The sequence below is a fragment of the Poecilia latipinna genome, unplaced genomic scaffold (assembly GCF_001443285.1).
Source record: "Poecilia latipinna isolate Pla-1442-1.1 unplaced genomic scaffold, P_latipinna-1.0 Scaffold109, whole genome shotgun sequence".
Taxonomy (NCBI): Eukaryota; Metazoa; Chordata; class Actinopteri; order Cyprinodontiformes; family Poeciliidae; genus Poecilia; species Poecilia latipinna.
The window spans coordinates 245,887-271,646 of NW_015112725.1; the positions used below are offsets into that span (position 1 = coordinate 245,887).

A 25,760-nucleotide genomic window follows, 5' to 3' on the forward strand; every position below is an offset into this window, starting at 1 on the left:
AGAAAACTTTCACTGCGGAGGACCTCGGATATTTAGCTACCGTTTTAAACTTTAACTTTGATGTGGGTGGTCATTATCCACAACTCTAATAGTCTTCAATTTGAGCCTGGCAGGGCGAAGAACCTACTTTAAAATAGCTACGTTTTTGTTGCCGTAACCAAGGGTGACTGTCACCTCCCCCCGCGCCCACCACCACCACTTTTTTTTTTTCCCCTGTTGTGCCCAAGGAGCCTTTTATGAGAAATTTGACAAGGTAAATATCCTTTCAGCTGTTTCACCTTATGAATAATGTACACTGGATGGGCTGCTTTCAAAAGAATAAAAAATCAACTGCTTCAGGCTTGTCCCGGCACATCAGTTGTCAACGCTAATGCGGGTGGCGGCTGCATCGCGGGCTCTTACGGCAGCGCACAGGTGCCTCTTTCACTCCCAAGCCGAAAATGACAAATTCAATAAAATCAAGCCAGATCTCCAGTTCACCTATGGAATCAAACACACCTGACAACCAGCTGAAGGGCTTCTCCGAGCCACCCTGACATCTCATCTTGACATCCTAATATCAATACCTCATTCTGCAGCCGACGAATATATCTCTGTCTGACTAGAACGCTTTGACACTGTGAGAAAGAATATGTGTCAGAGGTTGTGGGACTCGAGGTAAGATTGTGATTAGGAAACTGAATCTCTGAGATGACATTAACAGAGAGTGTCCCCAACTGTGTGTGTGTTTAAGCCCCAGAGCAGACAGGCTGGTCTAGGGTTACCAGGCGTAATTCTGATGGTGAAAGCGCCACAATCAGCCTACTTAATCTTGAAGCTGTTCTTTAAAACCAGAGAAAGACGATCTGTCTCCATTCTACTGTACAAAACAAGGAAACATGTGAATCATCTTAAAATGGAAATGCACATTAAATTAAATTTGCCTTTAGGGGCAAGCAGGACAACCCGTGACACCAGGTTTGTCTGTGATAACAAAAAAGGTGCTTGTGCTTTGTCAAAAAGGCCCAGTCTCATAAACTTCTCCTGACCTGAAAGGAACAAACTCTGGATTTCAAATTTTAAAGAATTAGCATCACAATGGCCTAAATGTCTGCCTCGCAGTAAGAGCCCAAGAAAACGGCCTTGCAATTTCAGTGGTGATGATAAACTGGGAGATACAGATAGCAGGAGCAGTGTGTTTGAGACAATTCTCCAGTGTATGCTCATTAGCATCCCAGAATGTTCCCATCCAATGACGAGCGAAACAGAGAACTGAGGCCGTTCTGCAAGCATGGGTGCCTTATTAAAGAATGACCCAAGGAACCCGGAGTTTGGTGAGTCGGGTCTGGGAAGGGCTCACATTAGGGCTCCCACCTGTTTGTCTGGGTACTCCTTTGACACAATAGGTCATGAAACGCAATATGGGCCTGTTCCACTCTTTCTCACCACACAAAAGCCAAGGAGCAGATGATCTGGAAGATAAATGAGCCTGACTGTTGGATGGTCTCCACATGACTAGCCCATAAAAATAAAGCAAGCAAAGAAAAAAACACTAAATCTTCAGAACTTTGAAGCAGAACTTGGTTGAACAACTAAAATTACAAGCTAAGCCAATGCCAGTGTAAAAAAGTGAAAAAATTTTGATACTCTTACAGTTTGATTCCTCCTCTGATGTTTTTTGTATATTTGAGTTTTCTACTTTATTGACAGAGAGTTTGGGCTGCATGGTGGCATCGTTGTGCCCCTGTTGGTCTTGCCCTGAGTTCATAATCTGGCCACAGTCAAACTAAAGAAATTGCTTTGCTCGATAACAGCTTTCTTATTTTCCACAACCTTATTTTTAAAATAAAGCAGGGAATTTTAATCTCACATCAAAAACTAAATTTAAAACTGTGATTATTTAAAAATATGTAGATCATATATTTCAGGCCTATCTATATTCTATAGGCTGTTGCTTGTGACTGTTGCTTAGCATTTAATGAAAACCTAAAATTCAGTTTATTTGACATGTGATCAATAAAAAAGAATTTGTAATGCAAACATATCACTATACTATATGTTACAACTCTGTTATGTACAGTACAGTTGAAGCTCTGACTACTGATTGTGAATCTTCCTCAAACTTTTGAATCCACTTCAGCTCCTAATTCTCTCACGGGCGAGATTCTCCTTCTTGTTTATGCACCATTTTATTTCAAACTTTTTCCTTTGATTCAATTTTCCATATGCTTGAATACAGCACAGTTTAAATGGCCAGCTTCTTTGGGAATGACTTTTTGAAGTTTACCCACCGTGCAAAGGGTTACAGTTGCTGTCAGGTGGTAAAGCATCAATATATCATAACATTTCTGGAATAAAAAAAATTTTTTAGTGGTTTTATGTAATGCTTAAATTGTCTAAGAAGTGTTTGGTTTTTATTAGCAGTAAGGTATAATAATAATAATAAAAAAAAATGTGAAAACACACTCTGTGTATGATGAATCTATACGAAATATGTGTCAGACTAAAAATTCAGTTTCTAAAATTTCAGTTTTTGATTCACTCGTGTTTTGTATTTTGGCATTCACTGGTATAAAATAAAATGCTGTAAGTTGAAACAAGTGAATTTAAATGCAGTTTCAGGCAAATCTAATGCCGTTTATTATGAAGAGAGTCAAATACTTAAAGATGACACCAAAAACAGATAGAAGAGGCTGACACTGCAGCGGATAAATCCTAGAAATGATAAAATCCCACACAGGTGTGCCGTTAAAGTGGTACACTCCTCCTTTAAGATCCGTCACCTGAGTGTGACTGACAGCGTGGGCAGGTGTGTGTGGAAAGTGGCCGGCGCTTGGTTCGCCATTGTTCCCAGTAGGTCTTTGATCTCCCAGTGTTAGGCCAGAACCCCTCAGTGGGGAGCCCCGGCCGGGCCCCAGGCTACGGTTTGTATCGACTCGGGAGGCCTGACAGCACAAGGCGCAGGCTGTGGGAGGGGGCATGGTGTGGGGGGGTGTACCCTTCCTGCAGCTTCATCTCCCCCTGATCTGCACACTGAAGGATGAAACAGATAATGAAACAGATTCAACTAATGCCTGAGTCAAGAAGGAGCTATTTGTTTCTTTCATTCCTGCCTTCTTCCCCCTGTATTTTACTTCTGTCAGATTCAATTTAACGCACACACACGCGCGCACGCACACACACACACACACACACACACACACACATCACAAGGCCCACTGGAACTTGCTATCCAGTGCATATGTACTTTTTTTCTTCTTTAATAACTTGGCATAACTAAACATTTTATTTTAGTTTCCTTTAACATCTGATCTGTCTATGCATTCAAACATGATAAAGTTTTGGAGTTCTGAAACTCTTGACAAAGGGATTTCTAGTGCAAGCTGATTTCCACTGGAGATGAATGGTTTGACTTTTGTGATGCAGCAGCTGCACACACAGCTCTTACTAAAGTCCAATCCTTTAATGAACCTTTGAGTGTACAGTAAGTGCAAAGGAGTGGCTTACAGCTAAAGAGAGTAATGTTTCTGAACTGATGGTTCCCATCCTCTTCAGTCACTGCAGACCATCGAGCCGTTTGGCTCAAATTAGGAAAAATAAAACTTAAGGCAAGAGTCTGAAAAGGAATCTTGCTTTGTAGATAGATGCATGTTGGTGTGTGTGTGTGTGTGCCTCTGACAGTTTCATAGACTCCCAGCAGCACCAGAATAAACTGTGTGCAGGTCAGACTGGGGCAGCCCCCCCACCTCTTACTGAGCAGCGATTGTGTTTCAGTGTGTTCGCCCGGCTCTTCCTGTGGTGCTGCGTGTTGTAGAGCAAAAAGCCACTGCTGGGGAGCCACAGTGGAAGAGATCAATCGTACACATTCCTGCCACCTGAGATTCAAGTGTTTCTGTAATACTGCACAGCTCAATCGATACGTAAGCAAGGAATTGGGAGGGGAGGGAGTCCAATCCATGCTTGGTGCTGGTAGGGCTCACACAGAGGTAAAGAAGGCAGGTTTTATTGGACGTTTCTGCTCCACTCTGGAACCTGACATGTGTTGAAGTTCATGTTTTTGATACAATTATTATTTTAAACTAAAATATACCGGATTATTTATTTATTTATCAATTTAATAAGTTTCTTTAAAAATACTTAACAATAATCACTTTTATTCCGTTGTAGTTCAAATATGAGCTATATGAAAAAAAAAAATTAAATAAAGCTCGCAGAGAGGAAGTATTTGTCCTAATTAGGCAGGAATGTGGATCAGTTTTGTTTTTCTTTCTGTCTTTGAAGGAATCTCTCAGGAAGCCGACGCGCTGCGCCAACACAGCTCAGGGGAACACATGTGACTGTTAAAAAGAAAGCGGGCGCTGTGGGCAAGGATCATTTAGCTTCAACGTCTTGAAATCTAAAACGTAAATATTGGGGATTTTTTCTCTTTTTTTTTTTGGCGGGAGGTGCGGGGTTGGGGGGGGGCGGAGGGGGGGGTTCTCAGCAGAGGAAAGGGAAAGAGAGGGAGCGCGCCGAGGATGCTGGACTGGGGAGAAACGAGCAGATCCTGCGCTGCAGGATGTGCAGCGATGTGTTAAATTGAATGCAGCTGGAGGATTCTTTTTTTTTTTTTTTTTTTAGGTAAGTCAAAAAAATTTAAACAGTCGGAAATTTGGCATCGTGATAGCGCTCATTGCGCCGGATTTTTGTCGAATTAAGAAAAAGAAAAAAAATAAATAAAAAAAAGCAGAAGAAACGCAATTAGTTTCACCTCCGAAATACAAGCCTTCAAAATGTATTAATTAATGCTTAAGCTAAAGAAATTGCTTTGCTCGATTTTTTTCTTCCTTTTTTGAAATTTACATCAGAACCTTATTTTTAAATTAAAGTGGGAAACTTTAATCTCACATCAAAAAATAAATTCAAAACCGCGATTATTTAAAAATATGAAGCTCGAAAGATATTTCAAGTTTAATAATAACTTGAATTAGTGCGGAAAAATGAAAAAAAAACGAGAATGCATTTATTTTTTTCTTTACAAAGAGAATAAAAGCACACAAACACACACAAGATGTTTCTTTTGGAAAACTGATGTATTTGATTATTAGAGTAAAGAATTACAGTATCTTAGTTGTTAGTAGGTATTAAAGTGTAGAGAAACTGGACCCATAAAGATCTTCCAACTTTCCAAGAAAGTGCATGTAACAGTCCGAAGGTTGTCATACCCAATATATATTTATATTTATAAAAACGCTCTCAGTTTGTATCCCCTACCCACCCATTTCTGGCCGTGATGGACTTCTCATGTGATCAGTATGTACATTATCCCACAAAGGAAGTTGCATTTCCAAATCTGAATGTATTTACAGAAGCTTCAGCACATGACTTTGCACTTGATGACATAGGGAGGATGCTGGGACATAGCAGCAATGTGGAAATCCAGCTGAGAAACTAAAGGAGAGTCCGTCTCGACTGATTGGCTGCCACAGTTCCAAATAAAATAAACCCGACAGAATATTCCCCCTCTGTGTAAACGTCTTGCTCCCCTCAAGACAAGAGCAACAAAAAGGAAAAAAAAAAAAGAGAGAGAAGGAAAAAATGTAAGTAAACAGAAAAATGAAAAGTAAAATAGCCAGGGACTGTAACAATAAAACAAGTTAACACTAAAGAAACTCGTGAAATGTAGCAAACTTTAATATTTTGTCTTCTTTAAATAAGATAAAGGTAAATAACAACTAGAAAATAGGAACTACCACATCATTTTGTCCCTTGCTTGAATGTCATTGTTTTGTCTCGAAAAGGGGAAGGGAAACACACAGATGTTAGACCATCTACAGGAGATCAGTGTACATTATTTACAGAACGTTTGTTTTATTACAGGGCTAATGTATCACATGAACACAGACAGCTCAGTTATAGCTACTACAGACAGAAAATAACTTAATGCCAAGGTTAGGTTATCCAACCAGATTTTCTAAGTCTCTGAAGCACATATTTAAAGCACCCATACATACCCATTCTGGTTTTAAAAATAAACAAACCCTAACTGTTAATGTTTCCACTTGTTTTCAAGCAAGGTTATAATCACTAATAAATAAGCTCCGTAAAACTATAACATGTACATTGTACAAAAAAAGCAACTTGTCTTCACACGAGTGTTCGTAAAGATTCAATGGTGAGCAAAGCAGTTCAGTTGATTTTTATCCTCGTCTTGTTTTCTTCCGGTCTCCTCTTCTCCATGTGTACACATATGTTCACGGTGCCTAGAGGCACCTCTGCGTGTCTGTGCCCAACACGGGAGCATTGCAGTCTAATTGGTGACAATCTCTTTATTGTCCTCCATGAAGCGTGTGAACCGGAAGTGGGACCCGTTCTCTGTGTTGGCCATTTTCTCGAGGCCGGCGAGAGCGGCGTTGGGCTCTGCACTGTGCAGCTTGTCCAGGCTGCCTGTGAGGCCGCCTATCGGAGAGCTGCCCCCGTTCCCCACTCCGCCCGACAGAGGTGGGATGCCTCCATTCTGGATGACAGAGATTTCATTTGTCTTCATCGCCAGCCCATTGGAAAAGGCCGCAGCGTACTGGTTCCAGAAGCTAGCCGGATCTCCGTTGCTCGCTTGATGCCTTGATGCCATGTCTTTCTGAAAGATTTCAGGGAACTTGACTGGGTTTGTGCCCAAGAAGGCCATTGGTCCGTCCACAGAGAGCCTGCGGCCACGTCTGGCAGGAGCACTGTTCCACATGTGTGTGCCCATGTGGACCTATGCAGGTGGAGAGGGAGGAGGAAATAAAAGGAACAGAAGGAGGGGAGGACAGACACAGAAAGGGATGAAAATTAGTGTTGTTTACAATCTTGGCCACAGGAGCTGCACATGAGATGATGCAATGGAAAAAAATAATCATAATGCTTGACGGTATTTAAATGGCTTCACACCCAGGGAGCTGCAGCCTGGTTAGCTGCCTATGCTGTGTGAGGTACCAACAGGCTGTAAACATCTTATTTTGGCAAGACTGACCCATAGTGTTTAATCTGAACTTTAATTAGCTCATCTCACGGAAACCTACCCAGTTTGTGCCAAATAATACTGTCTATTTGTATTACTTCAGACAACAATACATGTGGCGTTTCACATCTGTTGATATTGTGTTTTCATAAACACTTCTTCCTCTTCATAATCCGTAAATACAACTTTTTTAAAATTGTATTTTAAAAATTATTTTATTTACAACTAAAACATAGCTAAAAAACTAAAGCTAAAGATGAATATATATTTCTGAAAATGAAATCTTAGAAGCTAACTTGGAAGTAAATTTTGTTTGAGACCAGAATTTGGCACTAAAATGTTTTTTTTGTTTTTTATGTTCAGTGCACACTAGTTACAAGTTTCTGTTGATCATTGAGCAGATGCTTTTCTGACTGAGCATGTGACTTTCCCTGTGGAAAAACACAGTCTGACCTAGATCACTGTTATAACTAACTCTGTGCACTTATCTCATTTAGTTCATCACATTCAACTTCAACTTATATGACAAGTGGAGTACAACTAACCAGAAGGCCTAGCAGTGTATTTCTTATTTTCTTTTTAATTTACCTTGAGGTTTCCTTTGGTGGTGAAGGCCCGACCACAGATGCTGCAGGCAAATGGTTTTTCCCCCGTGTGGGTTCTCTCATGGATTTGTAGAGCACTAGATGAGGAGAAACACTTCCCACAGGTGTTGCAGAAATGTTGTTTTGGAGTCCTGCGTGGCGGAGCTGCAGAGAGCACCGGGGAGGTGGATGCAGATGACGTGATTAAGCCTGGGGTGACGTCCTTGTTCTCTTGGTGGAGGCTGTGGAGGAAGCCATTGACCTCAGGTTTGCTGAGAGGCCCAACAGAGAGGAGAGAAGGAGTTGGGCTAGAGGACAGGCTGGTGTTTGAGGGCTCGAAGAGCTGGGAGGGCAGGTCTCTCATTTGATGAGTTAACATGTGCTGCTTGAGGTTACCCTTGGTGGAAAAACCTCTGTTACAAGCCGTGCAAATAAATGGTCGTTCTTTGGTATGGCTTCGATAGTGAATGTCCAAGGCACTCTGACAAGCAAAGGTTTTTCCACAGATGTCACAAGATGTGTTTTTGATGGTGCTACGCTCACGGAAGGGAAATATCATGCCCAGAGGGTCTTTTGAGGGATTGACAGATGTCAGATCTAGGGCTCCGATGTTGGAGGGGTGAGAGTGCAGGAGGCTTGCACTGGTGTGGTCCATAGATAAGGCCCTCTGGTGCCTTTCTTCAAGGCTGGGAGATTTGCGTGCTTGTGGCTGCATGCTAGTGGGGGATGGCGCCTGCATGGAGGAGGTAGATTCTGACACAGCTGGACTCCCGGCACTTTGGCTTTCAACATCCCCTCCGAGAGATGAGGAGTCATTGGTGAGGCAATCCCCCTCAACAAAGCCATTTGCACTAAGCTTCAACTGACCGGTTGGAACCTCTTCCATTTCATTACTCTGAGAATTTTCTTGACCACTTTTCTCCTGCCCCTCTTGGTTTCCCATTTCATGGGGAGTTGGTGAGTTACACAAACTGTCTTGGGAAGCATCAACTGACCTGGGTGTGTCTGGCACACTGCTATCTGGGCCTTCTTCCATACCCTCCAAGTTGTCATCAGAGAAATTGTCAAGATCATCAAAGTTTCTCTCCTCAAATGAGCCAGTATCAGATGCCATGGACTCTGGATAACTCTCTGGCAGAGGGGTGTTGGGGATCTGCCCACCCATATGCATGCGAATATGTTGCTGTAGAACCACGGCATTTGTGAACTTTTTCTGACAAATGGGGCAGGAGTGTTGAACTCTTAGAGGAGGCATAGCCCTGTGAACACTGTAGTGGGTCTTTAGATTTCCCTTGGTGGTGAATGCTCTGCCGCAAATTTTACACTTAAACGGCCTCTCCCCTGTGTGAGTGCGATAGTGCATTTTTAGAGCACTCTGGCAGCTCAGCACCCGGTGGCAGATGACACATTCGTTTGGGTCTGTCACCTTCCTGTCAATGTTTTCCACAAGCTGCTGAAGTTTGGAGGTCTCTGACCCCTGGAGAGGATCCAAGATACCTCCAAAAGGAAACTTAGCTTTGAACTGATCAGTCAAAAGAGGCATGAGTGGGTTGGTCATCATGGGTGGGCTGTTAGAAGTTGTATATTCTGCAGTACTCTCTGATGCAGAGCTCACATTTGTCATTAAGACTGATGAGTGGCTTCTTTCTTCAGTTTTTCCATTTGAGGTAGGCAAAGTTGCACCTTCACCCTCTTCAGACACATTATTGTTACTTTTATCTAAAAGCTCAGTTGCACCTGAGTCATTCTTTGCAGTAACAGAAGGGCTAGCTATGGCTATAGAATGATCTTCCTTTTTGATGAAATGGGGCAAGCTCGGCATAGTTGGTGGAAGAAGCATACCAACTGAGGTGGTCAGAGTGGGTAAAACTGGTTTGCTGTCAAGCCAGCTGGTAACAGGTTTCTCAGGTGGCATGGACATACCATATGGTATACCAGTACTAGTTGGTATATTGTCTAGATGCTCAGGGACAGGATACGGGTTCATCTGGATATGAGGGTATTTTTCTTTATGACGCTGGAAATGCACCTTCAGGTTACCTCGGGTGGAGAAGCGATTACCACAGATATTACACTTGTATGGTCTCTCACCAGTGTGAGAGCGAAGATGGATTTGCAAGGCACTATCACTTCCAAATACCTTGCCACAAAACCTGCACTTATGTTTGAAGAAAGCCTCATCGGAGCTAGTTTTGTGTTCAAATGAAGTTACATTTGGTGGCTTGCCTTTTCTCTGTTGGGCTAGAACAGCTAGAGAGTTTAGGTCCTCAACGGTGGTGCCAACACTGGGCAGAGAGCTTGAGAACATGGGGTTTCCAGGTGGGGGCTGAGGTAGAAGGGGATTCACTGCAGAACTTAGCAAGCTACCTATTCCAAATGCTGGCGTTGATGTTTTAGGAAGCGAGGAGTTACTTAGCTGAGAGTGGAGGCTACTCATAACACTAGGCCTCTTGTCAGAGGACTGAGGATTGACTGTTGATGGTCCCAGTGTCGTAACACTCTGAGATGTCTCACTACTGCTTGGGTTGGGCTGAGGTAGCTGCGCTGCTGCAGCCAGCTGTTTCAGGCTACTAATGCTGGCTGACTGACTTGCCAGGTTCTGCGCGAGGCCTGCGGCTGCAGCCAGCTGTTGAGAGAGATGTGAGCTGAGTGTGGTCAGTGGGCTGGCAGCAGGCCCCATTGTGCCTGGAGCAGAAGTTGGGGGTACCTGCATTTCTGGGGACTGAGAAGCTAATAGTAGTATCTGATGACGAATTTGCTCTATGAGCTGCAGCTGGTGGATCTGCTGCTGTTGCAGGGCTAGAAGCTGCTCCATTAGGGCTGGCACAGCCACCCTGGGCCCTCCAGTGGACCTGTTCTCTTGGGAGAATTGAGCCACGGCCACCTTAGTGCTCTGCAGATTTTCAATTATGACATTGCTGTTGATCATAGAGAAGTTTCCCAGTTCAGTGAGGTTACTGACCTGAGGTAGTGAGGCAGAGATTGCTGAAGTACCTACTGCAGGGCCAGCGGTGCCCCTCCCTGCATGGCCACTGACTGTATCAATAGAGCTCCCACTCTCTATTTGACCGCCTTCCTCTTCGTGGCCACTGCTCATTCCGGAAACATCCACATCCATGGATTCGTCTTTTTCAAGGATGTTGGGCTCCAAAAGGTCACTGCACTCTGTTTGATTAGTGTTATTAGCTGTGTCATTCATCTGGTCATCAGGATTATGGGAAGGAGACCCGGGTGAGAAACTTCCAGCAGGGGAGGCAGGATTTTCATTCACTATCAAAACTAACTGATTCTTAGTGCAATTTTTCTGGTGTTCCTCGAGATCTGAAAGTTCAAAGAACTCAGCGCAACATCTGCTGCAGACATGGGCGTCTGACTCCTTGCAGGGGGGGTCCTCGGAGCAAAGTTCCGTGTCCCCTGAAAAATAGGAAACAGAGGATTAGTGATTAGAGATATTTTACAGCTGAAAAAGCAGCTTTATCTTGTCAGCTTCCATTGTTGTTAATCTTAAGTTAATCAGTTTTACACTTATCCTTTTGAAGTGCTCACAAAAACAATGATTCTAAGACAACAATAAGCCAAGAAAATTAAAAAAAAATGCTTTATTCAACACAGTAACCTCAGAAACATGATGAGCCGAGATATAAAATCAATAGGAGCTATGCAAATATTGTTTAAAAGGGATCTTTAGAGATGTGCGTATGAGTTTCATCAGGCCCGCAGAAGGTAATCATTTTCTTCAGATAATCCATCAAAATATTAAACAGAGTGAAGCGAGGACATTGGTTCTTAATGAAATTTCATAGAAAAGCATTGATTTCCTATAACTCATGCCCTTCAAAGTCTTCTTGTCCATTCGGTGAAAGAAAAAAGCATTTGGGGACTTATTAGACTTTCAATATGCTGTCAACTTTGCTCATTTTTAGCCAACTATGGGCAACTTGGACAGGTTATCCATGTCACTAAACTAATTTGTTTTCACCATCCCCGCAGTCACAGTAAGGCAAAAACAACACAGCTTGTGACGCCCAGATTTGTTTACACCAACTAGAATATATATATAACATATAAAGCCATGACTGAATAATAAAAAAAATCTGACAAATTTGCTGTAAAAAAAAACAGCAATTTACTGAAAATGGAAAAACAGAAAAGAATGAAAAAGTTTACAGAATTTTAAAAAGTGTGTTTTATCACAGAGGGCTAGCACTGTATATTCTAGTCTGCATCACAAACTTGCCAAAACTGACAAACAGGACAAGGCAGCTCAATGAACAAGCATTGCAGACAGAAACTTCTGCTTTTACTCAGACAATCATTTAAAAGCTATGTCTCTAACTGGCATGCACACAGAAGTAGGTTTTCTAAATATTCCTTTTTATTAAAACATGATAATTCAGATAGTGAAAAGGGAAGACAACACCCTGGCCCCAGAACAACTGCTGCGCCCCAGACTTTCCTCATTCACGTCCCTCTTTGTCACACTAAAATCTTGCTATTTAACATACAAGTTGATTTACAAATTGCATTTCTCTATGAATCCCTTTCATTGTGGCTCCGGCCCCTCAAAACACTTTCATCAGCGCCAAGAATTCATTTGCAAATGAAACCCAGAGGAGCGCAGCCCTGCCCCACAGAGAGACAGGATGCCTTCCCATTGTTCGCGCAGCATGGGAGCGGCGGGGATCGTCGGCGCAGCCTGGCCCTCTGCTCATCCCAGTCGACTCAAAGCAGATCCTGTTTAATTCAGGGATTATCTCCCTCAATGTTTCTCCGCTCAGAGACACTGGATAACGCAAAGTTGCCATGACAGTAAACCCCGACCCTCACACCACCAAACCATGCAAACACGGAAGATTCAACTTTAATGATAACTTTTCATGTTAAATCCCCCCTTCCACCCACCCGCCGACCTACAATCAGAGTGTTAAATTTTAAAGAAAAAAAAAAAACTGTGTGCGTGAGTGTGTGTGTATACGCGTGTGTAAAGACTACACAAATTAAAAAAAACATATATCTTTTTTCCCCCCTCCACTTTACACAAACGGAGAGTGACAAAAATGGAAAAATACACAGGAATTTGGAATACACTCAAAAAGAAAAAAAAATATTAAGTATTAATTAATTATTAATTTATTTGGCGAAATGCGAGATTAATCTTAAATAAACGATGTCTTTTTGAGTTAAAGCGTGTGTTGTCTAAAAGACAATACTACAATAAAATACTACCAAGATACCTAGTTGAAAAACAGAATATTTGAAACAAACTTTCACTTTAAAATAAAAAAAGCATGCAATAAATTTATAGTTATCTTCCTAATTTCAAATATGTCAAAAATATGATTAAAAAGTTTTAATGCAAATCCAATAAAACGTTTGCTGTAAGATCAAGTAAAAAAATAAAGCAAATTTAAAATTGGCCATTTGTCACGTTACTAATTAAGCCACTATTAAACAGTACTCGTATTTGACTAATACTGCAATGGTTGGTCTCATCTTGCCTTGTTCAGTGTTAAGTTAAAACAACGACATCAGAAAACAGTAATGATATTTTTACAAGCCAAAAGAATATTGTTTACATCAGTAACTTCCCGGAACTGCAAATTTGATCTTCAAACTCTGCCATATTTTACTTGATGACCAAAGACGGATCAAATCTGAGTCAATTCATCACCACAAATCCACTGACCACATAAGACAAGTATAACCAACAACGCAGATGCTAGCATTAGGCTTAAGTCCCAGAATAGCAAGGATTAACTTCGAATTAAAATTAAGATAAAGTCAAGTAGGTATGAAGGATTGTGCAAAATGTCTATAGAGTTTGTGCACAAAGAAAGGGTGCAACACTAAAAGGAGTTAGAAAAGACAAAGAGTCGGAGGACAGAGTTTGAAAAGCAAGGATTAGTTGAAAAATTTAAAGGCGAGCTTTGAGAGATCCTACGTTATTTTTTCGCAGGGGGCCTCTGTGAGCTTCCTGACACTTGTAACTTCAGAGGGGTTTCTGTTCACGTCGTCTCCAGCCCACAGAACACTGGATGGGGTTCCACTAAAAGCTGCCGAAGGTCCAGGAAGAGACTCACATCTCAGAAGCTCTGCCCCGGTGACACGATTAAAACTTAAGGGGAGGGAAAGACACAAAGCAAGTCCTTCATGCTACACCTAGACTCACACCACATAAACACTGGCAGGTTGACAAGCAACTGCACTCTGTCTTTGAAGGGAACAACAGTGTTTCCTTCAAAGAGAAGACTGCCTACCCAGTCTTCTCTTCCAGGGGGGTCCACTCTGATAGGGCGCAAGGGGATGGACACGACATTGATAAGGCCCCGCAGTCACACACCACACACTTAAATAAAAAGTCGAGGCCTTGCTGCAGCTCCGATCAGCACGCTCAATGACAGGGCTGAGAGGAACACACTGGGCCCTGAACTCTGATCACCTCCACACAGAGGGGCCACTGGCAAAGGTTAAAACAGCTCGACATCCCACCCTCTGCGGCTCTCATGCCCGACCTCCCAGGCAACTGCAGCGCCCTCAGCATCACAACTCTCTGTTTCACTTCCGCATCGCACAGCTCTCACAAAACTCTTTCAATAACACTGGCACTGTCTCAGCGAAGGATTTCTAAACTCACACAGACGACGTCTGCGTCGTGTGTAATTGGACAATTACACACATATGGGACACTTGTATTTACTTCTACATGCAAAATAGCCGGGAATATACTTGAGTGGAAAAAAGTTGACTTTTTAAGTTATTGAAATTGAGGAGAATGTATACAACACTCAGAGATTTACTTTTAAGTATTGCATGAACTAGCATGCCCTCTCCCAGAAAAAAAATAATAATAATAATACATGAACTGGACTGCAAAAGTGCTTGTACGTTTCGTTCTCAAGAAATAATTCAGCACTATTTTGTTACATTTAGGAAAAAATATTTACAATGTGTGTGTTACATTTGAAGGCCTTAAATAGGACCTGAGTAAGATCAGATGTACCTTTTATTTTTATTTACTGCATCTTATTTTTTATTCTCATATAGTGTTGTGAACTCCTCAGCAAACCAGAGTAAGGAGTGAAAATATTTCAAGCAGACATTTGATTAATATACATTAACTTTTATTTTTAGAAGAAAAACAGAAGATTTTCTCGTTTCTTAGTACTGAGCGCTCGGTATTACGTGTGACTAAACAAAACACACGTCATGTAAGTTATCTAACGTCCTTATCAATATCATAGTTTCATTCATGTATTTCTTTAACTCTGAAAACCTTGCAAAAATGTGATCAACTCCAGGTTCTATGCCATTTTCCTGTAGCTCCAAAAACACTGAGAGCCTCGTTTCCTATGCAGTCGCACTTTCGAATGTCACTTTGTGCAAACTCGTCCCTCATTTTAGGAGCAAAAGCCAAACATAAAGGATTCACACGCCGCATGCAAATACACAACTTTGAAAGTGAAATGGTGTTTGTAGGCAGAAGAAATAAAATGACTACCTTATCTGTGGCCGGCGCTGATTTACATCAAGAAATATTTAAAAAAAAAAAAAAGAAAGAAAAAAAAGAGGGCTGCACTTTGGAGTGTGCGCGTCTCATCCAGTGTGAGGCTGAACTTTCAGTTTTTGCGCAAAAAAAAAATTGTAAGGATGAGTCGATCCTTACAGAAGGTGAAAAACAAAGTGGAAAAAGTATTTTATTATCTTTCTCTCTTTTTTGACCACATTGTGGATGTTTTAATCCGTCTGACTCGCGTAAATAAAGCGCAGACATGTAAAGAGATAAGGAGCAATTTGTTATTGTGACTTTCCTTAAAAGAGCGGAAACGCCGAGAGCGCTTCGTCTTTATAGCGCAGGACTGAAGCCGGGGGAGCGGGGTCCCGGTCGGAGAGACAGGGTGGTCCGTGTCGGCGCACGGAGGGGAGTCCAGCAAACACTGCGCCCGGCGTGAGTTTTTGTTTTATTTTAATTTATTTTAATTCAGATGCAGATATATTTTAAAACTTAAAGAACGCAAACGTTCAGACATGTGTAAATTCTGTTTACTTTCTAAATTATTTTAAGTTTGTTTAGTACAGATGAGTGATTATGAAAGTGATTAAAATCTTATTTGCCAAAATAAGGGGAAAAAAGTGATTTAAGAAAATATCAAAGTTCTGTTAGAAGTCAAAGATAGATTTTTAACTTTAAAGATCGGCTTTCCCGTCAAGTTTCTATAAAACACGGTTAAAAAGTGGGCGCACTCGTACAGAAGCAGGGGCAGACTCACCATTGTGCTCCAGTAAAGGCAGATGAGGGTCGGACTGGAAGTGTTGCGGCTTCGCTTGTTTCCTCCGCGACATGCTGGCTGGCACATCAGCAGGCAAAGAATAAAAAAAATGACTACAAAACCTCCTCAAAAATTACGTAAATCGAGCCCATCCACCGCGCATGTGCCCCGTTATGATTATCAATAATGCTGTGCGATTAATCATACGGAGGTGGTGGAGGGCTGGAGGGGGGGCTTCTTTGAAAGGCGATTGGCACCTCGCCAGCCCCCCTCCTATTCAAATGAAGTCTCTTTAATCAATTAGCTCCTGATTTGCTGGGGACTCTTGTCTCTCTCTCAGCTCCCACCCAATGAGTTGATCCGTACGGGAAAGAAAGGCTGGCTTTTCCAAACTCCCTTTGGATACGGTTTAACCCCTTCTGTGAGCCAAGCCAGGGGCTTATCTGGACTACTACAGGGGAATGTCAGCTTCTCGAGTCCATTCCTGCGGCCGGATCTTTTGGTCGTTCACGCAGATTCAGCAGCGATCAGTTTGGATAGATGCGCACCGCAGCCTCTCCGCCGTTCTCTCGGCAAACTTTCTTCTCTCTCTCTCTTTCTCTCACTTTGCAGCGCTCTGGCATAAAGATGGTTGGGATTCGGGTTCTTGTTACGTTGAACACCAAACTGCCTGGAGAGTTTCGTGTGCCAAGAAAAAAACAAAAACAAAACAAAACAAAAACATTAAAGAAAACGAAGAAAAAAGAAAGAAAAACCGGCATAAACGTTCCACGCGAAAAGACGCGTTCCTTTAAAAGTCCACGCTGCTGATTCGGGACATCCAAAAAACAAAACAGCGTTTTATTAGATTATTATTTGCAGAAAGGGAGTTACTTAACTAACACGTTTTCATCATGCACAGCGCTCTGCGAATAAACAAACTTTGAGGGCCCGTGAAGCGGCAGCGGGACGAACTCGGAGCCCGGCCCATCGAAGACGTGATTGGTTACCGGGCTATTCAGTCACTCCGCCACTCACCTCCACCTCCTTCTAACATCCTCTCCTTTTTTCCCTTCGCTCTCTCTCTCTCTCTTTCGCTCTACCTTCCTCTCTCTACCTCCTCCCTCCTCTCTCTCTCTCTCTCTCTGATTTCGCGCAGCAGATCCAAAAGTGCAGTGCGCGCCGGGGTGTTGAGAGGAGCGCAGAGAGCGAAGACTTTTCATCCGAATTAAGAGAGATACAGCTTTTAATTTTAGAGCGCAGCAATTTTTTTTTTTACGAGAATGCACTTAAGACGTGCATATCCATTCAGTTATGAAAAATATTAATAAAAACTTGGTGTTTGCTTGAAATTGTCAGTTTATCTGACTACTTTTCCTTATGATAAATTTGATATTTTTTAATTGCTGAGATAATAAATGTATAACTTACATAAATATCAAATTATTATTATTATTATTATTATTATTATTATTATGTTACAAGGGGGCAAGAGGTCCCAGAGGGGCCTTCACGTGAGCGCTGAGTCAAGCAGATTTATTACCTGAAAAAGATAAACGAAGCTCTCAGTTGCGGGCTGATCTTGAGAAATGAAGATAATAACGTTACTATAGGTGATGCCTCGGATGCCATTATTTTTCCCTGAATATTTAAAGAGGAGCTGCAGGCTATAGATGGATCTGGTCCACTCTTGTGTCAGCTATCTTTTAGTTTCGACTAGCCTCACTATTTACTTATTCATGGGAGTAAAAATGGAGAGAGAGGAAGAGGGGAAAATCAGATACTTCTGATGGCCCTGAGAGATCTTCTTCTTTTTTTTTTATTTTTATTTTTTTTTGCTTGATCGCAAATAATTAAAAATCATTCAAGTCTGAATTTAGACATATTTTCACTTCTGAAGGACGGCAGCTAAATTGAATTTTAAGCTGTGTCCACCTGAATCAGAGATGCGCACATCAATGGGTGCACCGGCAATTATGAGCTGCGAAACTTTAAAATGTTGCAGAAGGAAAAAAAAAAAAAGAAAGAAAGAAAGGTGGGGGTGATGCGGGGGGTAGATCTGCAATATTGTAATGTCCCGGGCGGGAAAATCAATGGCCAGTTAATTGATGTGAGTGTTGGTGTGAGATTGTAAACAGGGTGATTTGCAGCCCAGGCGAGCGGCAGACATTTTAAAAGGAGATTCACTCAGGACGCAGAGGATACAGTGTTAACAGCCACGGTGGGGGTGGGTGACAGTTTGGAGGGGCAGACAGTGAAAAAGTTTCAAAACATTTGCCTATTTGTCTAAATAATAATAATAAAAAAACATATATAATATTTTATTGTTTATTGTTTACTGAAATATTGCAATAAAACTCCACCGCAGAACAAACTCAGAAGGAATCAAATGAAATGCGCGCTTCTTCAATCGAATAAAAAAATAGTTGTATTTCAAATATCAATATTTATTATAATAATAACAATAAATATACAAGAAATTAATTTCAATTTTTAAATAATAATTATGTAATTATTAAACTGTTCAATTTAATCCACCTATGTTTCATTCCACCAGTTGCCGCTCCTTAAAAAAAAAAAAAAAAAAAAAAAAAAATCTTACTGACGCCAGAAAGCTTTGCGCACTGTCTGTCACGCGCAATCAATAGTGCGCGCTCCATATCAGATCAGGTCTGGGCCCGCGCGCCATCATTCACCATTATCACTGACACGTCATGATTGATCATATATGGCTCAGGAACAGCGGCGCGTTTGAGCGCATAATGCGGTAGTTAAAGCGGTGGATTCTCCCAAACCGGAGCTGTTAGTGATCCTCACACGGTGTATTTCTAACTGGAAAGAGCCTCCCTCTGTTTTTCTCTCTGTCTGACACCGTATTCAACACGTGGTGGGGTTTCTATTCACCGGCACTGCTCCGCTGCTCCATGCAAGACGCTGAGGGAATTACAACGAGCTGGATCAGGCCTTCATCTGGGTCAGCTGCACGTCAGTGTCCCTGCGTGTGTGTGTGTGTGTGTGTGTGTGTGTGTGTGTGTGTGTGTGTGTGAGAGAGAGAGAGAGAGATCACAGGAGCTTGAGTGGCGAAAAAACTTCATGGTTTCAGTTTCACCAGGATGCACATTCTCAGAACTGCAGCGTCCATATGCTGAAAAGTATTAATTTTAAGTTTACTAGACAGAAGCTACAAATATATATTTATATGTATAAGGAAAGAACTGTTCAAGTTATAGAATAAAAACATAACTAGTTTAAAATAAAAGTAAAGTTTTTATGATGCATTAAAAATCCGTCCCCATTATTTTCAATTTAGACCAAACACTGAAGTCCCTGACCATCATTCCTAACACACATATGAAGTAGTGCATGGCCTTATTAATGGCACGCTGACGTCTTTTCAAAAGGATTAGGAGCTTGATTAAAGGGATTGTTTAAAGCTGGCCTCATGCTCAAAGAAATAGAGAAATAAGACCACATTTTCCATCCATCAAGCTGCACATGCTGTCACTGTAAACCCTGTAAAAACACGGCATAGATGTGTTCAAGGTGTCCTGCAGGAAACGTCGCGGAGAACGCAACCTAAAACGCTGCTTTAAAAGGTGTACAAATAGTTTTATTTATGGATATTGTTTTAATTGCATAGCTTTGCTGCATAATTTTTAGGCCCATTAAAGACAGAGGGAAAATATAGTTGAAGTATGAGGGAGAATTAGAGCTCCGCTTGTACCGGAGGAAGCCTCAATAATTAAAATTCACTACCTGCAGCAGCACGAGCCAACCTCCATTAATTAAGAGATCAAACCCTCTCCATTGTCCTCCATCAGTCCTGCCACCACTTGTCCGCACAGATTGCTCCACCCTCCCGCCTCCCCTACAACTTCCTGGAGCATCACCCAATATCAGTGGGCCGTGTTTGTTTTTACATCATCTCAGCTGCAGTTTCAGACACTCTTCCCTCCTTCCAGTGCTGTCCTGTTTAGGGGTAAAAACAAACAAACAAACATTTCAAGGGTGTCAGTGAAGTGCAGAAGGTTGATGGGGCTTCGTGCGTTCCAACAAGACAGTGTGGGTGTCAGAGAGAGAGAGAGAGAGAGAGAGAGAGAGGGAAAAAAGAGAGAGACACAGAGAGGAAGAGTCTGTAAATGTGGGTCAGCTTTGACCAGAGGTGGGGAGGCTAAATCACATGAATTGCATGTAAGTCATACAGTTGAGACTTTAGACTTGACTTGATTAAATCACAAAAGACCTCAGACTCGACGTACACTTTAACACCCGTGACTAGTGATTTTGCTTGGATCAGGCTACCGGAGTTGAAAATACTTGATGTTTCATAAATTGCTTGAATCAAGTAACATTCTCTGCCAAAATCCCTGAATGGGAAAAACAAACCATGGACACAGAGGCCACAGCGACCAGCTTCCTCCACCGCTTGAAATTACGCAATGAACAATAAATCAAGGCTAGTAAGTATTAAAAAGTTGTTTTTTTTAGTTGATGTAAAAAAAAAAGAAAAAAAGCTGGAAAGTCTTTTAGTAAAAGTAAATGAAATAGTTACATGCTCTCATCATCTGTTTCACAAAAAAAAAAAATATAATCCAAGAGTAAAAGTGATACATTCGCTTGTCTTGTTTAACAAGAACCTAGAATATTTAGAATATTTTTAAAACCTGCATTAACTATTGTTTTTTAAATTAAAGTTACTTAAATGTAAATGCCAGATCATTTTCTTGGTGAGCAACTGTAGAACTGCAGTCTAGAAGGCATCGATTGTTTCTCTGTCCTTTTTTTCTTAGACCTCTGCTGCTTTAGCAAAACTAATACCTTCCTTAGAAAACTTATATCTAAAATATTACATATGTTTTATAAAATGCATGGAAAAATTTACCTGTTTAGTCAGAATTATGTCCTAATGTATCAGTTGTGATAAAGCAAAAAAAAAAAAAAGAAAAAAAAAAGCCAGGCAATGTTTGAAAAGTACTTTTAGTGTATTTTGGTAAAAGCATCAGGTAAACAGCTCAAATTTTAAAATCTAAACTTACTAACAATTATTTTTTGCATCAGACTTTAAAGGGCTTATTCAGACTGTCACTTTAAAATAATAGTTTGACAGGAAATTCACTTTCTTTGTGTGGAACAGTAAAAAAGGGTAAGAACATAAATCCTAATGTTCTTTGAGATGGATTCATTTGAAGTTCAACTCAACTTTATATTTATACTGTCAAATATATTCATAGCTGAAGTTGCATTAATACATTTTGCATTTTGAAACTTGTATGATTATGTGATCAACTTGCGTAATAGATGAAATAGCTTATTGAAGACTTAAAATTCAGTGTTTAGCTCTCAGGTCTCGACACATGACTTGTAGAATCAGGGTTTGGACTAAAACAGGGATCGACAGATTTAGGATTTAAAACTTAGGTGAGAAAACTTCAGATTTCCTTGAGGCTTGTAAAATAATGACTTGGTCTCACCTCTGACTGTGGCAGTGTATCAGCTTTAGCTGCTCAAGTACAAGTGTTAAAGAGATATGTGTTGATGGATGGCTGACAAGGAACCTCCACCTTCCTGTTATCAGTGAGAGAAGAGAGGGCAGTGACAGTCATTCTGACTGGTAGAACAGGAAACCAGATACCGCAGACAGAGAGAAGTCAACCAGAAACCCAAATCCACATATTTGTGGAAACGATGGCATTCAGATGTTACATCTGAAATCAGGTTTATCTCTTCAGATAATCATTAATATTCATGAATCTCCCTTGTGTACATAACGTGCATCCAGTCCTATTCTTTAATCTGATTAACAAAATGCCTGTTTCTCATTATTGTGCACTTGACGTCCTCCCCCGCCCCCCACATAGATTTTCTCAGTCACCAAAATGCAATCATTAAATCCTTCAATTGTTATGAACCAAATTCTCTTGATTGTATCTGATTAAACATGCTCGCTTGAGTTGCAGTAACGAGAAACACCATGGCACTGGACGACCACCAAGAGTCCCAATTTTAGCTCCTTCGGATTCTTGACAAACACATTCCGCTTTCATATGACATTGACGGATGATATTTGGACGAAGTGAGACGCTTAGATGGTTAGACGTTTCGCAGGGCTGGAGGTGGATTGCGCCGACGCACACAAAACCCGCTTAAAGGGCTGGAGGTTGGTGAGGACATGCACCCTTCAAAAACATCTTGAAGAGATTACAGACATAACCCCCCCCGAATGCCGAGTGTTTATGTATTTTTAAGAACCTGGAAGCAAAACTAAAAATTACACATCGAATTATCCCTGCATTACTTCACACGCTCGTAAACACAGAACGTACAGTATATACACATGTGATGTCTGTGTCACAGCCGCAGAGCAAGCCGGGCGAGCAATGGAAGCACACAACAAAGCAGCGTGCAGGTAACCACTGAGCCAGCAGACACGCCACGTAAAAAAAAAAAAAACACACACACACACACACACACACTCGCATTCTTACAGTAAATACACCCACAGAGTTGAAACATATCAAGTGGTTTTATTCGCTGCAACTCTGGGCACAAGATGTTTATCAACTGCTGCCAGACAGCTGTGTTGGTCTGCCAGCAGTTAACTGTGCCTCAGACAGCCCCTTATTGCTATTGATAGTTAGCATCAGTGTCCCGGCTGAGGAATGGCATGGCTTTAGGCAAGCACAAGCTATTGATCTCCGGCTCGTTCCCGACTGGCCTGGAGCTAAAGAGGGAGAGGAATCGGTTTGGAGCCTCCTTTGGAGCTCCTAGACTCTCTGTCTGGACCCTGGAGGAGCTACTGGTGTTGCTTGTCATTGTAGTGCTGGTTTGCTTTGATTTAAAATCGACAGACTGCATAAAACAGGAGCTCATAAAACTAAAACAGAATCAGCTTTTATGTTGTAAACATTAATTTTCGAAATATATTTAAAGTTTAATCTTCATCCTCTGTCTCACCTTTCGTTCTTCCTGCTTTTCCCGCTTTTATTTGAGGATGTGCTGATAGGCTTGTTTTCACGATGCCAACTAAATCAGTCAGCAGCACATAATTTATCCATATTCTCCAGATGGTCCCCGTGCTACTTGATATGTCCCAATACAGGAAAAAGCACTAAATATGACGCCTCACAATCCTTAATTGCTATTTAAAACAAGCATGAGCACATATTGTAAAGCACTGAGGTTTCAGTGGGTGAAATCAGCAATGTGTTATTGGGAGGAACAGTGTTACAAACTCTATGTGAGGTCCTCTTATTTCTCCCTGTAACCACACTAGAGCTCTCCATGTAAGTTTGCGTGCGCGCACGTCAGAGAGGAAGTCTGTGTTCACAACCGCATCATAAAACATGAAGGGCAAATTCTTTTTCTTAAACTCTGCAAAAAAAAATAAAAATGTAGCATCTATTAACAAGCACAGCTGAAGTGAAATGAAACATCATCTCCACGTATTGTTGCATTGCTGCATGTTGACATGGATAGAGGTGGAGCTGTGGAGAAAACCTGCCTGGAGGTGAAGGGGGAAGGGCTTGTCGTTCTTTATTTACCCCACTTGTGGAAGTCTAGTCGGATACGGGACATCAGAGAAGTCCCTGATGAGTGGAGAAAACACTACCTTCAGGGGTAAACCGAGGAAAGTTGCAGCGGTGCCACCACTTCCCGAATTTGCTGCTTTTCTGCCACATCTTGTTCCCCCCTCTGTTTCTTGATTGTTGTTTGTTCCTCTTTCTTCACACCTTTTATGTGATTTCCCTTTTTAAGTACTACAGGAACGCTAAAGCGACATGAAATTTACAAAAGAACCAAACAACCTATTTCTGCATGGTGAACATCTGGGCCAGCAGAGGTTGTGAGGACTAACAGTAGACGGTGAAAGTAGTAAATAAGTGTAATTGACAACAACATGGCTGTGTTCGCACAGCAGGTCTTGATGCTGAAATCTGTTTTTTTGTTTGTTTTTTTTTTGTTTGTTTTTGTTTTTGCTCGGTCGTTCATACTATCAATTAAATGTGACCACAATCAGACTTCTGTCTGAACGGTTTACAACCGCAAAGCGCCCCGCATGCACAGAAGTAAACCGAAGACGTCATACAGCAGTGCACGGTTCAGTTCAGTATTAATTGATACCGAGCAAGGGGAGGTGACAGTATTGTCTGAAGATCATAAGATGAAAGAAGCTCAGAAAAAAGAAACCACAACTAATAGTAACGGCATTTTGTGGAGCATTGACTGGAACTTCTGCAGAGCAGTACGATGCGCAGTCGAACGATGTAAAAGTCAGATGAAATTCAACTGAAGACCCTTCAAAAACTATTGGATACATATCCAATTTGGTGCACAAATGGAAGTGGCACAAATTGGATATTTTTGGAATAAAAGGTCAGATTTGGGGCTTTCGGACTGCCATAAAAAAGTTGTATACGGCTTGCATATGAGTGACAGAAATCTTATGTGTTCGAGGTGATTTCTTGGCTTTAGAAAACGTCCTGGACAATCAATTTGAGCAGACTTCAATGTGGAGTCTTACACATGAACTTTTTTCCTAAGGAATTAAGGAATTTTCCTTTAATAAATAATAATGTGACAAAGTTTATAAATTTTCACCTTCATGGGTGTCAAACGTACATGTTTGAGGTAGAATATAGTGGACGATCCACAGGTCACGACAGCAACCAACTGGTGATGGGGACGATTGTCTCCAGAACTCAAATTGGTAAAAATCTATTTATTCCTTCATTTCCGTATAACAGTCATATAAATCTAGTTCAGTCCAAATGCATTTACAACCTGGAGGAATTAACTAAAACCTGCATAACTGAAGTGAGGATTGAGTTCTAGTTGTTCTTATTCAATGCAGTGCGTCTCAATCTTTATGTGGCAATTAATAATATACTTTCATGATTCACCTTAACTTGAAAATGGCATATTTCTTTAACTTTTTTCCACTAGTGTTTCCTGAAATAATGGTGATTTTATAGGGTTTACTGCAGGTGGAGGCATGATGGGGTGACTGGTTTCACTGAACGCATCTTAAGTTTTTTCTGCTTGCCGATCGTTTGTGGCAATCAATGTGGATGACGCGGTTATTTTGCTGGTCCCGACAAGATATATAGTTAGTACTTGAAAATCCAATCTGGCCATTCCGGTCTGCCATGGCCCACTTTATGAGCCGTTTGCTTGATTTTTGTTGTTGTTGTTTCCAAGTTACCTGAAAACCTTAGCGGTGTTCTGAGAAACATCTCAAAAATACTTTATGGTTTGAGTTTCAAATAGACGTACTTCTGCAAAATGATGCCTTCTCTGAGGTTTCGGAGAAATACAAACAACACGCAAGTGTAGGTTTTGCAAGGCCACATTTCACCCCAATAAATAATGATTTGCAATAAAATATCAAAGCAAGTTGGAAAACTATGTTTCAGGGAAATAAGCTCAAAACAAGGGTCAGAATCAACTTCAATGTGTTCATTTTTATTAATTAATTACAATGAAAATTTTAACAATCATATTTTTTTATTTATATACAAAACAAAACTTTGTGAAGACAAAAGTTCTGAGCAGAACCTTTGTTTTCGCATGTTTCTGGTAGATCTGTAAATCTGATGCACAAGTAATATTTGCAAACATCAGCGATGGAAGACATTGGCAACAAACAGCAGCAATCAGACACTAATGTCAGCATCTACAGTCCACATTCATAATGACATTTTTTCAAAGAAGTTACATGCATGATCATTGATTTCTAATTTGAAATGGGTATAAAAGCTGATGGTTGAATAACCAAAATAATACATTACAAAAGTAAATACATTTGTTATTGAGCTCTTGTGTATTTATTCAATAATTTAGCAACAACAAAGGTGAGTTCAGAATTTTGCTTATTTCAATATAATTTTGATTAAAATTTATTGAATTAAGATGATTTAATTAGAGACTCTGCAATTAATTTGATTAAAATTTTATTAAAGTTCAACCACTAAA

At 41.0% G+C, this 25,760-nt stretch overlaps 1 protein-coding gene across 2 annotated transcripts in view; it reads right to left on the reverse strand.

Moving 5' to 3' along the window:
* Positions 1-5,032: 5,032 nt before the first annotated feature.
* The window catches only part of sall1a (spalt-like transcription factor 1a), a 55,331-nt gene continuing 34,603 nt past the window's right edge, over positions 5,033-25,760 (reverse strand). Inside the window, exons 1-3 of one of the 2 annotated variants that reach the window (XM_015027913.1) lie at positions 15,810-16,817; positions 7,547-10,956; positions 5,033-6,715 (exon numbers count right to left, since the gene is read on the reverse strand). In XM_015027913.1, coding sequence (XP_014883399.1) covers positions 6,269-6,715; positions 7,547-10,956; positions 15,810-15,882 — 3,930 coding nt within the window. In that variant the 5' untranslated portion in view covers positions 15,883-16,817 and the 3' untranslated portion in view covers positions 5,033-6,268. Of the gene's footprint in view, positions 6,716-7,546; positions 10,957-15,809; positions 16,818-25,760 lie in introns of those variants that run through there. The other variant, XM_015027912.1, reaches the window with a different exon arrangement.